The sequence below is a fragment of the Notolepis coatsorum genome (assembly GCF_963971535.1).
Source record: "Notolepis coatsorum genome assembly, chromosome: 14".
NCBI classification, from domain to species: domain Eukaryota; kingdom Metazoa; phylum Chordata; class Actinopteri; order Aulopiformes; family Paralepididae; genus Notolepis; species Notolepis coatsorum.
Window position 1 is genome coordinate 48,476,085 of NC_140178.1, and position 15,645 is coordinate 48,491,729.

Sequence of the window (15,645 nt, forward strand, 5' to 3'; positions counted from 1 at the left end):
CTGAACACAAGTTGGTTGCCTTTAATATTTACGCAGCCTGGTCTGATGCAGTGGGAGCCTGCACAACTCTGCAACGCTTCAATGCTGCCGCCTGGTGGATGATCGGCGAGTTACCAAACTGGAAATGGACAAGTCGATCTCGGTGCGTCTGGGAAATGCGTCCGGCACTTTCATATTGTCGCGGGACTCCAGACACACACCCAGGGAGCGAAATTAACTTTTTTACTCACCGGCCAGTGGCGGGTAGATGGGAAGAATCTACCCGCCAAGCATATTTCTTACCTGCCAAATTTTTTTTGATAAAAAAAAAAACATATATATATATATTTTATATAAAAAAATTTTTTAAAATAAAATATATAATCATACTTGTAGTTGTATTATCTGCGAGACATCGCCACCACGCAATAAGTCAAAATGCTCGCTATCTGCAAACAGCTCCACTGTCTGTGTGTATACTTGAGTAGCCTCCAGCTCCAGCAAGGATTCTCCGGCGCTGCAGCTAGACCCTATATTCAGCTAGACCCTACATTCAGCATGCAAGGATTCTCCGGCGATGCAGCTGGACCCTATTGGTATAATGTTACGGTTCTTTGGTCAAATCACATTCAACATGCCCTCAGCTAGAATACGCATTGAATCAATGTTATAAGACATTGATATCAGGAGCTATCTGTAGCTACTGCTAGCCCACTAGATAACGTTAAGACAATTTAGTTTACTGGGACATATAGATCTAACGTGAGCTAGCTAACGTGAGCTAGCTAACGTGAGCTAGCTAACGAGGGAACGGAGGTATTATGCACTATTACGAGTCGACTATTGCTGGAGCATTTGTTGATATCAGCAGCTATCAGTAGCTAGCCAGCTAGATACCGTTAGACAATGCCTCGTCATGTATTAAACTAAAAGTGAATAGTTGACTGGGTCATTGTTTAAACAGTAACGGTAGCTCATGGAGGTCCGCTCTTCTAGACTAGAGCAGACTGCCTCTGTGTTGATACGAGCAGAAGCCCTTAGCCAATAGTATCCCTCTGCAGGGCTGGGCGGATATGACTCGTTGCCACGTTTTTTTTTTCAAAATAAGAGTATCATACAAACCGAATGTTGCTAACTGCCGGAGCCATCGATATTATGACTGGAGATGCGCTTGGGGCGGAAATGAGACCCGCACAGATTTTCAAAATAAAAGTATCGTTATGAACTTGATTGATTGATTACACGCCACACGGCGGGCAGACCTCTCAGTGGGAGGCGCCAAACGTAAAAACTGAGCGCCAATGGCGGGTGGCGGGCTCGCAGCGGGATCGCTGCCATAACTCAATAATCGACATGATTTGGGCGTGTATTATTATTATACAAACCGGAAATGGATCGACTCGATCGCTGTCAAATAAGTGGGATCTTTTTGCTCCAGTCTCATCGGCCAACGGTAAGAGGACGCTGACGTCATTTTCAAGGCGATTGTACATTTCTTTGTTTACAAACCAACTGATCAATAAATCAACCCATACTACATAAAGCATTTACTGACTATCACGGACTTATAAACGACCCCCCCCCCCCCGTTCATCCGCGCATGATGAGTCATAACGTTTAGGATCGTATTCAGTTGGATTTTTTAATATAGCGTGTATCACGAATAAACTGCAATCGATAATCTATATTATGCGTTTAGGCCTATAACTAGCGTTCTAGGAATTACTGCAGAAAATGATAAAAACATATTTATATTCTAGACTGTATTTTCGTATGAATGAAAAAGTATAACGTTCCCACATCCTGAACGATAGATAATCGATGTTGAATGGGCCATAGTAATGTCAATTTAGCAATACAATTTAAAAAGTTATAGCCCTGCAAAGAAGGTGAACATCTCCATAGACTTAGAGTGGTGGCAGAGAGTGGTATAAGATGCTCAAATTGCGTGGCAGGGAATGTGTTAAAGCTCCACCTCCATGGCCTGTTTGACCCCATTTGTGACTGGGCATGGGGGCGCGGGACTTGTTGAGGTAAGGTCCAATTTTTTTTTTTTTACATATTGTGAAAGTACAGATTCATACCTTAAAAATAAGCCATCACTTGAACATTTTGGTGGGATATTTTGCAAGCTACATCCTATGAATCATGGAGATATCAGTAAACGCATTCAGAGATTAATGGTCTTCGAACTTGTGGAGAGGTTCACACCTGTGATTTAATCAACTACAACCCTACCCAGAATGCATTGTATTCCATGGCCCCCCTCTCTCTGGGGACATTAACACCTTGCATCAGGCTCTTTTGTTATGGCAATGACTCTGTCTTGTGGCAAGTTGTTGTGGCAGTTGAAGTATTTGCCTTGTAAGTCTAAAAGCTAAATGACTAAATGTAAATGTATTATAAGGAAAGGTTAACCTTCTGTAGTATGGTAGTGAAAGGGTTAACCGTCTGTAGTGTGGTAGTGAAAGGTTTGTTGGAAGCCTCACATAAGCCATGTAATGTTGGGGGTCAAGGTATTGGCTGAAGGAAAGGCTACATCAATAAGCATTTAGATGTTTAGATTTAAAGGTTAACCTTCTGTAGTGTGGCAGTGAAAGGGTTAACCTTCTGTAGCTGTGAGAGAATTGTTGAATAGATACACAAATGTTCTAGAATGTTTGATTATGACATCATACTGTGACATCACAAATGTTTTCGGGCATTCATAACATTATTTTCTATGATGAATTGAAAATGGGGGATCCTGATGTAAACAAGATGAAAGTCTTTCTCTGGTCTGCATCCCCTTAACAATTCTCTGGTCTGCATCCCCTTAACAATTGTGTGTATTGAGCTGTACTGTATTGTACCCATTCTGCAATCTGTTAATAAAGTTTTCAATCAATCAATCAAGTTAACCTTCTGTAGTGTGGCAGTGAAAGGGTTAACCTTCTGTAGTGTGGTAGTGAAAGGTTAACCTTCTGTAGTGTGGCAGTGAAAGGGTTAACCTTCTGTAGTGTGGCAGTGAAAGGGTTAACCTTCTGTAGTGTGGTAGTGAAAGGTTAACCTTCTGTTAACTCACTAAACCAAAGAGGCTGCATCAAAATAACTGTTTTTTTTCGTAGCTGCGTTTCTGCCACTCTTCACAAGCAAAGAGACTGTTTCCATTCCGTGAAAACCCGCCCTACTCTGCTCTGATTCGCAGACTGTGGGTGGGGGGGGAGAAACGCTGAATGTGATTGGATCAGAGTAGCCAGACAGACAGGCAGAGCAGCCAGCCGGACAGTGGAGCACTGAGAGAGAGGAAACGGCGGAGGATTTAACGAGGCGCGTTAATAAAATTTTGTTTATCTGGCTTATTGCTGCGGATTCAAGCCAAGTTGCAATAATACAGTACAGCTCAATACACACAATTGTTAAGGGGATGCAGACCCAGAAAGACGTTTGTCTTGTCATCAAATGAATTGCCAGCGCGCGTTCGTCTACAACAACAACCAACGCGTCCTATAATGATAATAAGTTGTTTGTTATTTTCTTTGAGTTTCCCTATTGAATGAATTTACTTCTTATACCATTAGGTTGCAATAAATTCACTCGAATGAAATTCGTTCGCTCATCAAATTCGTGACATTCTAAATGTGTTTTAATGTTGTTTAATTTAATGACAATACACCCGTGCGGACTCGCGTTTTTTTTAATCTTTTTTATATGGACAGGACACTGCGTTTGTTGCGTTGCTATAACTTATAACATTAAGATAAAGTGTATAAACATTGTTCTTCTCCCTGCTAAGAAAGGAGAGCGTTTGGCTGTGTGTGTTTCAACACCTCTTAAGTACCTGTTAAGCTGACAGACCCACACCGTAAATGCCCTCACCTGTAGTTTTTCCACAGTATTGAGAGACAATACTGTCGAACTATATAACAATAATTACCTAATTTACAAGTTGTATTTAAGTTTGCAAATAAGGGCAATTAAGAGAACACATTATTGACATTTCAAAGATGTAAAAAAAAACAGATTTAGATTTTTTTCGATTTTCTGAAGAGCAAGACAATTGTTCCTTTTCTGGCACTTGTTTCTCACCGGATCAAATCGGGTTTGGTCACGTCGAGTCACATTTGATGTATAGTAGGGATGCCCCGATCACGTTTTTTGCCACCGATACCGATCGTCTATGACAGGGGTTCCCAAACTTTTCAGGCCGCGACCCAAAAATAACGGGGTCAGAGAGCCGCGACCCCCACTATTATAGGAGGTAATCTTTTTTTTTTTTTTTTATATATATATATATATATATATATATATATATATAAATAAATGGAAATGTATGGTTGGAACATGCACACGTTCAAACGCACACACACTAATAAGCATTGGAGGCTTTTAACCAGGGCCGGACTGGGGAAATCATTCAGGCCAGGAAATATAGTGCAAAATATAGCCCCAGTCAGGCCACTTTTTAAGCAGGGGGTCTGGGGGTCCCCCACCAGGACGCCTGTACCCGTTCCGCAACTGTAAGTTACTTCCGGGGTAGGCCTGATTGGCCCCGACAGGCACGTGACGCGGCAAACTCAGGACGCGCAACGAGGCTGCTGAGAGCTGTCGCGCGGAAATAGGCTGTCTATTGCCATTCTCTAACACAAACTCTAACCTTAACCAGCTCCTTAACAGCGCCTAAACTTAACCGTTCTAACCTTAACCAACTCCGAAACAATGCCTAACCTTAACCTTAACCTTAACCATGCCTAACCTTAACCATAGAAAGAATATTGCCATTCTCTAAGACAAACTCTAACCTTAACCAGCTCCTTAACAGCGCCTAAACTTAACCGTTCTAACCTTAACCAACTCCGAAACAATGCCTAACCTTAACCTTAACCTTAACCATAACCTTAACCGGCGAAAGAATACACGGTAAAAAAAAAAGCACGTTAAAAAAAAAAAATAATTGATGGGATTCGAACTCGTCAACAACGGACCGCAGGACCGCTGCTCTGCCAGGTGAGCTGAAGCGCCGAATGAAAATCATGGCGGATTAGGGCGGTCACATAATTCCGCAAGCTCTGCCGCTCCGCTCTGCGGAGCGTGCCGCGCGGCAGAGAAAGTTGCGCGTCACGTGCCTGTCGGGGCCAATCAGGCCTACCCCGGAAGTAATTTACAGTTACGGAACAGTTATAGGCCACCAGGACATTTCTTGTTACAAAGACTTAATTTCCTGCATTCTGGTGCAGGCAGGTTTTCACGATCGGCGAAAATAAAGCATTATCGGAATTCACCGATCTCATATTTATACTGAATATCGGCCGATACCGATCGCTGGCCGATCGATCGGGGCATCCCTAATGTATAGCAAGGCCTGTTAACACTTTGAGTGCCAGCAGGGGGCGCACGATTTAGCGCTTGAGTGCCAGTGCTCTATTCAATGAGAGGGCGAGCACATTTGCGAACGCATAAACTATATCTTAAATTATGGCTATGTGTCTAATACGCCCGTCGCTTATCAATGACTTTCTTGCAGTCAACATTGTCAAAACGGATTGTTTTTTCATCAGTACATTTCCGTTTTATACCATTTTGAAAAACGCTCATTTTTGGAAATTTCCAGAAAAAAAAGATTCTGCAGGAATCGCCCTTTACTGGAATACACAAAAAAACGTTGTAATTTTTCTGCCTATTTATGAATAGTTTTCAAATAAACGCTAGATTATCGATAGTATATGTGTACTTATGCACGCTAGAGAAGCGGGCTGAAAAATCAATTATCTTATTTCCTGATCAGCACACACACACACACGTTGATATATCTATGAAAAAAGCTCTGATTACCCCAAGCCTGGTAAAATAGATTCCTTACCTCAGATCAGATGTTCTCCAAAAAGATTATTCCAATTCCTGATCACCATTCCAAATATCGATCGTCTTTATTGATCCAACGCTGGGTGCTCGAAACACATATTCCACACTGTTCTGAGGGACCACGAAGACTGCAATCGGCTCGGATTACATGCCTGACAAGTAAAATGTGGATTCCGGATTTTCTTTTCCCCATGCGTTTTCATTCAGTCCAATCCAATGGGTGCATTATCATCCGGGAGACGATAGGGGGCGGTATTTTCCCTGTTCGAGCTCAGAGAGAGTCCCAGTGGTAACGTGAGGCTAGATTGATGAAAAATAAATGGAAATCGCTAATAAAAAATAAACTACTAATAACGAGATTTCTCGTCGTTGGCACTGAACGGTTGGCATGAAATAACGAGAATTCTCGTCGTTGGCACTCAAAGTGTTAACACTTAGTTTGTGTTTTATGTTTTTCTTTATTATTATTGAAACTACGGAGCTATTTTCAAACGGAAGACTTAAACAGGTTTTTGTTTATTTAAAAAAAATAAAGGAAAATTATACTATATTACAAAACTATATATTGAACTATTAAACTATATAGCATACACTTACGTTTGCTTTTTGTTTTATAATCGTCAAATTGCAAGTAGTTTGAAAGCGCGTTGTACAAGACGAGGAATATTGTTTAGTTTTTTGCATACATGTTTTCTTTTTATCCTATTAATTGATGAGTTGTTTCAATAGAAATTAACTATGAAAATAGTCATTAGTTGCAGCCCTAGTGTGTGTGTGTGTGAGTGAGGCAAAAACAGCATCCGCCTTAACACTTTCAGTGCCCAGCAGGGGGCGCACATTTAGTGCTTGAATGCCCACCATCCACTTCAATGTTAGCATTAATATCGCCTAATCTATGTTTTAAATTATGGCTATTTGTCTAATCTGCCTGTCGCTCAGGGTTTCCGTTAGAATTTTTTTTTGCAGGTCTGAGTGTCCGGTAGATTTCAATCTACCGGACAAATGGGATAAATTCCGGTCAGAGTTTATTGAGCTTAAAAACAATTGATATGCCTATATAAAGAATGACATCATCAAGGCATTTATAATATTTTAACTTAAAACTAGGCTACTTTTGCGTATATACAGTCATTAATATATTCCAAATAAAATAAGTCCCTCGAGACTTCGTGCTGCTGCCGACTTGAGGTGTCGGTGGGCAGTCTGCCCGACCTTAATAAACAGCAGTCTGTTATAATCACATTTTTATGAGCTAACGAATTCCGTTATATTGGACATTTATATTAATTATATCAAGCGAAGAACTGAACATTATCGTGGGTTTGCGTGATTTATATCTCCACCTCCCAACGACTTGGTGCTGGTCATAATGTCCGGTGAAAATAATTCCCTCTAAACACAATTTGATTATTTGAATTGTATTAAAATAGGCTAAAATTAAATAGCCTATGCGATGAACGAAACAAACAATCATTTGTTTCATCGTTGCTTCACCAAGCAGCCGGTCTAATAATGACATTCTGTTGTCAGCGCGAGCTGGCTGCTGATATATTTACGTGAAGCATGGAGCAGCAGTGTTTTTAGGTCCGGTCTGGAAACCGCTCAGCAGCGCCCCCACCCAACAGCTGAATTGCCAATGGCTGAATTGGAGTACTGCACCCTGCCGGCCGGCAGATGGATGCTTCTCGCAAATATATCAGCAGCCAGCTCGCGCTGACAAGACAATGTCATTATTAGACCGGCTGCTTAATGATTGTTTGTTTCGTTCATCGCATAGGCTATTTAATTTTAGCCTATTTTAATACAATTCAAATAATCTAATTGTGTTTAGAGGGAATTATTTTCACCGGACATTATGACCGGAGAGATTAAATATGTCGGACTTCAACAGATTTTGCCGGTCAAAAACCGGTAATTACCGGCTAACGGAAACGCTGCTGTCGCTTATCAATGACTCATCTTCCAGTCAACATTGTCGAAGCGGATTGTTTTTTTATCGGTTCATTTCCGTTTTATAGCATTTTGAAAAGCCCTCGTTTTCAAGGGTGGAAAAAAAATCTGTGATAAACGCCCTGTACTGTAATATTCTAGAACGTTGTCATTTTTCGGCCTATTTATGAATCGTTTTCAAATAAACGCTAGATTATCGATAGTATATGTGTACGTATGCACGCTGGTGGCTTGGCAAAAAAATATCATGCTAATTGTCGTGATGGGCATTCAGGGGGCGGGCTGCTAACACGTGTTATGTCGTGGTGGGCATTCAAAGTGTTAATGACATTTGAACTCAATGTCCCTCTTAGATAAAAAAAGAGAAACCATCAGGAGGAGACGGGTGCAAGGGTGAGCCCATGGACACATCTTCCTCGTCGTCCTCGACATCCTCATCATCGTCGGCAGTAGCGAGCGAGGACAGGAAGCCAGAGGTGAAGAAGGAACCCAAAGAGGAAGAGGATGGTACGGCCAGCAGCCCAGCCGCAGCTCAGAGCAAGAAAAAAAGTAAGGAAGTCCCTCTTCTCTCTCCCCACATGGCTTCCCTCAGTCAGAACGTCTTGTTGGGTCGCTATCTTAGTCCTTTGTATTATATACACAAATAAAACCTTCATTCATCATGTCTAATTCATTTTCTGTAGTCCAGTATAAAACATTTAAATAACCTCTTCTCTTGTTTTTCCCTCCATTCTCTCCCTCTCGATGCCCTCCTCTTACCATCCCTCACTATTTCTTCTCTCTCTCCCTCTCGATGCCCTCCTCTTACCATCCCTCACTATGTCTTCTCCCTCTCGATGCCCTCCTCTTACCATCCCTCACTATGTCTTCTCCCTCTCGATGCCCTCCTCTTACCATCCCTCACTATTTCTTCTCTCTCTCCCTCTCGATGCCCTCCTCTTACCATCCCTCACTATGTCTTCTCTCTCTCCCTCTCGATGCCCTCCTCTTACCATCCCTCACTGTGTCTTCTCTCTCTCCCTCTCGATGCCCTCCTCTTACCATCCCTCACTATGTCTTCTCTCTCTCCCTCTCGATGCCCTCCTCTTACCATCCCTCACTATGTCTTCTCTCGATGCCCTCCTCTTACCATCCCTCACTGTCTTCTCTCTCATCCTCCTCCTCTTGTCTTTCCCTTCCCCTTTTCTCTTTTCTCCCTCCATCTCTGCCAATGTCCACTCCCTCTCCTTCTTTCTTTTTCCTCTCCACCCCTCTCTCTCTTTCTCCCTCCCTCTCTTCATCTCCCTTCCTTCCTCTCCTCCTCTTCATCTCCCTCCCTCTCCTCTCTGTCATCCTCTCTATCTGTCTCCCTCCCTCTCTCCGTCTCCCCCCTCTGTCTCCCTCTCTCCTCTCTGTCTCCTTCTCCCTCTCTCTGTCTGTCTCCCTCTCTCTCTCTGTCTCCCTCCCTCTCTCCTTCTCCCTCCCTTTCTCTCATCTGTCTCCCTCCCTTTCTCCTCTCCGTCTCCCTCCCTTTATCCTCCTTTCCGTCTCCCTTCCTCCATATCGCCATGCAGTCTTTAAACCAGAGGAGCTTCGTCAGTCTCTCATGCCCACTCTGGAGGCTCTTTACAGGCAGGACCCAGAGTCCCTGCCCTTCCGCCAGCCTGTGGACCCCCAGTTACTGGGAATACCCGTACGTATTCGCACTAGTAACAAAACTAACCTGGTAAGGGACTGCACTGGCTGCCATTTTGCTTCTGCTCTTTATAAAAAAAACTTAGTTTGTTTTTGTTTAGTTCTCTCTTTTTATTTGTTGATCTTTTTTGTCATAGCTGTCATTGTTTTCAGGAGTTTATTTCAGTAGCTCACCCACGTGTTCCTGTCATCCCTCATCATCCTTCCTTCCTCCTGGTGGTGCCTGAGACGTGTGTGTGTGTGTGCGCCTGCCTATGTGAGTGTATGTGTGCCTGCCTGCCTGTGTGTACGTGTGCCTGCCTGTGTACGTGTGTGTAATCTTTTTGAAGGATTAATTCCTTGGATTTATGAGTGTTATGCTTTTGATCATGCCGTTTTCTACAGTAGTTACTAGTCATAAAGGAGTTGGTTGAACTGTGTGTGTATGAGAGGTGTGTGTGCGTGCGTGCTCATGCGTCAAATCATACTTTCTCTTCTCAAGTTCTCTGCATAAAAAGAAAACATTCATCCCGGCAGATAAATCAAAGCAATCATCATGAACATTTTTCTTTTGACGCAACAACATTGAAGGGCAAATGGAAAACAGGCGCACATTGATAGGCATTAGACCTAAGAGGACATAAACATATTTAATCAACCATATTTGATTAATTCTGAACATGTAAATATCGTTCTGGTTAATTGTAAACTTGTGTATCTCAAAGCCTTGGCATCAGCCAGTGCAGCTTTTTTGTGCCGAGGTTTAGCTTGAGCAGCTGTTTGTTCCTCACAACGTCCACAGTCCATCGGCCTATTGGCTCAAGTTAATAACGGCTGTTTGTGTTTGCCTTTCATCACATACCAAAGCCTCTAAAATAAGCAGCCATTTTATCAGCCCAGAGTCACCATTTTGCAAATAAATGATCAATGATCAAGCCCAAAAGAGGTTATTTTCTTCTTTGGAGAAAAATTGCGACGCAGTCCAGTCGATGTGTTTGAGGTCTTGAAGATTTAATAGCATCTTTTCAGAATCTAGAGCTGGATCTATAGGGTGAGAGAATCCCGTTACTGGGCTGGGAACCTAATCCCACTGGACTTCTGAAATTATACAATTAAATCTTTTAAATTCAAACAAATTGACTGGAGTGCATCCCGATTTCTTTTTCTTCAAAGGAGTTAAACATGACTAGACTATCTTAATTGAATGCACTAAAACATCTTTACCCTCAGAATACATTTTCTTCCAAACACAATAAAAAAAAATATTCATAGCCTGTTGCTTTGTTTTTATTGTTCACAAACTCTGCTTTCATTTTTAAATGAATGAGAAAAAAAATGTATCCACTCATGCTCTTCAAAAGCTTATTTTAGATGTGTGATTAGAATTATGATTTGATAGCTGTCATCCTAGTGTTTCATCATAGCTTCCTAGTTCAGTTCCTCGCCAGTAGTTAGTAGTGTGTTGGAGTTTGTTTTGGCTGGTTGTGTGTTGAGGTGAAGCCAATAACCTGAACCCCTCTGCATCAGAATCAAGTGGAATAGAGCACTTTGTTCATGGCTGCTGGCGTGCCACCACTTCCTATCCACTATTTTACATTATTTTCTCGTTATTATTATTATATTATACTGCAATTGCATTATTGGATTATTTTTAATACTTTGTGACATTAGCAGCTATAAAACCCAATATAAACCAATTGTAATAATTACTCAAATCTATTGTCAACCAATTCTTCTTATTTCCCCCCCCCCCCCGAAAATGTTATGTTGTTTTCTTTTAGTTATTATTATTTATTTTTTGATACAAGCTTTTAATCGGACAGCAACAATATTTATTAGCATCTGTCGGACCAGTCATTATTGGATATGCAGTAGAAATCTAGTTATTTCACATGCTCAGGAAAGATGATTCTGTACCATTTACTGCTGATCCAAGTCCTGATTCTAGTTTAAAACGACAGTTTCTAGTTTATTGATGTTGGGTTATAAGTCATTGGCTCACCTTGACCTCCATGATGCAGTGATGCTATCTCTCTCTGTCCTGTCTGTTCTGTAATATTACCTCCACCGGAACCAAGGGGAATAACGACCAACTCCCCGCATCCAATGCATTGACTTGGTTCAATTGATTGCAAACTATTTGATTTGCGTGTTATAAGTGTTATAAGTAAAGTGAAAGTAAAACCTTTTGCAGATGATCTCAGTGTTTACATGCATCACTTGCCTGTCATGTGACTGGCTGCATGTAGAGAGAAGGGTCCATTTCCTGTTTTATAAGAGACTTGAGATGGACCCTCAACTCTTACACCCCCCCACACCCCTGTTTGGCTGAATCGCAAAAGCCTTTCCTCGTTTCCCCTCTCCTCCTTTCCTTGGCTCCCCTCTCTGGTCGGAAGTCAAACTCCTGGGTTCTATTAGAGGAGGAGCCGAGGACAGATAACAGTAATTGACCATATTCACATGGTGGCTATTTTGCTCTTATGTCATGTTTTGGGTTGGGAATCCCAACCTGAGCATGACATAAGAGCAAAATAGCCGCTGTGTGATTATGGTCAATTGAGGGAGGACTTGTAGACTCAACCATCCCCCTTGTTTTTGCTTTGCCGCAGTGCTGGTGGCTTTGACTTAGGGCTGGACAATATATCAATATTTATCATATATATCACGTTATTGCATTGTGTTTTTAAAATTTATTTTATCGTGATTTTTAATTAATAGGAATTAATGTCAAAAATATATTTATACATCATTCTCTAAAAATATTTCTTTCTGAAATCTTTGAGATTCTTACAGTTCACACATTTCCCCGCAGTCCAACATGATGTTCAATTGGATCATCTAATATCATTTTTCACACCTGGGCAGATAGCTCTTGTGATAGATATGGATACTGATAATATGAATGTATTTTTTATTTTATTTTTACATATTGCCCAGCCCTATTTAGACCATGCCTCCTGTTGTCACTCGTACCGCTGGCCCCGGCGATGCCAACCGCCACACTGCTGAAACGAGTGAATATGTGTATCTCCTGACTTTTGTCTGCCTGTTGCTGTTACCACTGCTCTGTTTACCTCTGCTTTGCACCCTGATCACCTCCCCTCTCCAGGCTGTCAGACCACTGTGCAGAAAGACAACAGTATTTAGAGGAGAGGTTTTCTTAAGAACACTTGTCGTGACATGATCACTGTGTCTTGAGTTACTCTATGCTACAGTAATGAAAAGCTTCAGACGCAATCATGTGATTTATAGGCCTATCACTAGATAATACCTTTCAACACTATTTAGTGTGTGTGTATTGCATTGCATTGCATTAGCAGTGTAGGACTAGCCACCCTTATATGTTAAGGGACTAGTTACCCTCCCCAGGTGGGGAGTAGAGAGACGGTTGCAAAGCGGAGGGCTGGAGGGTAGAATCTATCATGTCTCTCTGTCTGCACGTGAACCCTCCTCTCTGCAGCGCTCAACAACATTGTCCCCTGCACTCTCTTCTCTTCTCTCCTCTGCTCTGCTCTGGTCTCCTCCACCACCTCCCACCTTCATCCTCCTCCTTCAACAATCACTATAACCATGATGATGATGACGGTGGTCTTCCCTACCTCTCCTGTCTCGTCTCAACGACCGTGCCCACCCACCTCCTCTGCTCTGGTGTCACCTCCTCCACCACCTCCATCCCGGACCTCCTTCAACAACCACTATAACCATGATGATGATGATGGCGGTCTTCCCTACTTCTCCTGTCTCCGTCTCAACTACTGTGCCCACCCACCACCTCTCTCCACCCGTCTCCCGACGCACCTGCTCGTCCCCTGAACCCCACCTCCTCCGCCGTGTGGCTCTTCTTGCCCCCCCCACCAGGACTACTTTGACATTGTGAAGAACCCCATGGATCTGTCGACTATCAAGCGGAAGCTGGACACGGGCCAGTACCAGGAGCCCTGGCAGTACGTGGAGGACATCTGGCTGATGTTCAACAACGCCTGGCTGTACAACCGCAAGACATCCCGCGTCTACAAGTACTGCTCCAAGCTGGCCGAGGTGTTCGAGGTTGAGATCGACCCCGTCATGCAGGGCCTGGGCTACTGCTGTGGGAGGAAGGTGAGACTGGCGTGTTTGTGTGTTTTGTGTTCATTTTAAAGGTGCTATAGATAACATTAATTTATCCAATCGGGTGCATTCCACGTGGGGAAGATGGGAAGTAGGGAGGGGATATACACGCATACAACATGTAAAGCAACAAATGATAAATTCATGAACATCTTATCCACCCGGCACATTTTGCATAAAGCGCCTGTCGATTGCATACCCAAAGTAAATTGGTCACTATTCTTGAACCACTTATAGCACATGCATGAGTTTGGTCTCTTTTGAAAGAAAACATTCAGAACAACAAGAATAACTCTTAAGTGCTTGTAACTGAGGGGTACAATTCCCTGACTGTATTGATAAGTATGGTATCATTAAACCACTACCGCTTTATGTACTTGAATTACTGGCCATACAGTACATGATATATAAATATGATGAACACTTCCCACAATGAATCGGTTCCACACAAAGTGGTAATTAAGTATTTATTGCAGCAAAAGGTACATAATATACTTCTCTATTTTACTTTGGATGCGCTTATAAGGCAAAGGAATGTGCGTAGGCAAATCAATAATGAATGTCCATTCTCTGGTTACGCAGGAGGTAATTATACAACCTGAATCTTAGGGAATTATATCTATGGTACACTAGTAATATATAGCGGGAGATACTGGAAGGGTCCCCCCGGTTGTAAGCCAGCAGGGGTAGAGGATCTGTCGGTAGTAGAGAGTCTGGTCAACGATGACTAAGGAGACTCCAAGTACAGGAGACGGTGCAATAGTCTCTTGATCCACAGACGAATACAGCTGTTCTCCGTAGACTGTAGCTCCACAGTGAAGAAAGCTAGCCGGCCTCAGGCTCTCTGAGGCGCAGACTCGACGTGGCTCCTCACAGGGTAAATCCCACACGTGTAGGCGTCGGCGATTCTCCGCTCCATAAATCACAGGACCAAAACAAATATAATCCAGCCGCAAAGGGCTATGTAGTCGTCGGGTAGATTAATCCAGTGTACATGTCCACACGGTTCTCGTCTAGGTCTCCTCGGGTGAAAGCGCCATGAAAGCAGCCCAGCCTGGATAAGCACTCTAGCTGATACGAGGAAGCGCTGGTGATGCTGGTCACTGTAGAACTTTAGCCGCACGATACACTATACACAAATAGACTATTACTGACTTAATAGAAATATGTCGCACTCGACGGTATAGCGCCAAACTCTGACAATTCAGTTATTAATTCGCACGCGGTCTCAATGCTCTTATTTGGGGCCAAACCGGCCATACTTCACCGCACGGAGTATCGTGGGTGAGGCTTCAACTTATTGGGTAACTCTACTTCTGTATTCACCTGCGCCATATTTATATGCACGGCGAACAATCTAGTGCCAACCTCATTTCTGTCTCGTATTCCTGGGCAAGGCCGGGCATGTACAGACATGTCTTGACGGTGGCTTTGAACCTGACTCTGGAGGCACGGCCCTGGCGCCTGTGGACCGCTGTCCAATAGGAGAATGAAATATTATGGTCTGTACTAGGCTAAAGGGATATTCCGTGTATATGTACAAGGAATATACAAGGGATATCAAACGATATACAAATACTATGCAATATATATCAATCAATAAATATATATATTCGGTTTAATCTGATCCTTTGTAACAGTGCTAATGTAATAGAGTTACAGAGGTCTTATCTGCTACAGGTCCAACGTTGATAACAATACCACGAAAAATCTATATTTTACAAATTTTTGTCCAATGTTTATCGGTATGCTTATCCAAAATGGCCGTCCGGTCCAATACATTTTGTGCAAGCGAGTAATTCTCCTTTTTTCTTGTTCTACTCTCCATTTATCGTAGAGAACATCCCTCATGTAAGATACTGTCAGCTCCAGAATTTCATTGGTTACAAAAACGGTCAATAATTTTCACCGTCAGAGGTGACTGTTCACCGGGAGGCAAAACCGGTTGTGGTCACTTTTCCCAAACTGACGCTCATTGGCTGTTTGGTTTTATAACCCGAGATTGGAAGCACGTAATAGGTTGATTAGGGTGTCAAAAAACGGCTGCCATTTTAGGTTGTGTAAGTTGATCGGCAATAACGCCTAAAATCGACAGACTAGGGCAAATCTGCTGTG

At 42.6% G+C, this 15,645-nt stretch overlaps 1 protein-coding gene across 4 annotated transcripts in view; it reads left to right on the top strand.

Moving 5' to 3' along the window:
• Nucleotides 1-15,645, top strand: part of ep300b (EP300 lysine acetyltransferase b) — a 155,494-nt gene that overhangs the window by 83,912 nt on the left and 55,937 nt on the right. For 2 of the 4 annotated variants that reach the window (XM_084328213.1, XM_084328214.1), the window contains exons 16-18: nucleotides 8,124-8,319; nucleotides 9,324-9,475; nucleotides 13,282-13,521. In XM_084328213.1, the coding sequence (XP_084184339.1) occupies nucleotides 8,124-8,319; nucleotides 9,324-9,475; nucleotides 13,282-13,521 (588 nt within the window). The remainder of the gene's footprint in view (nucleotides 1-8,123; nucleotides 8,320-9,323; nucleotides 9,476-13,281; nucleotides 13,522-15,645) is intronic. The other 2 variants (XM_084328215.1, XM_084328216.1) reach the window with 1 other exon arrangement.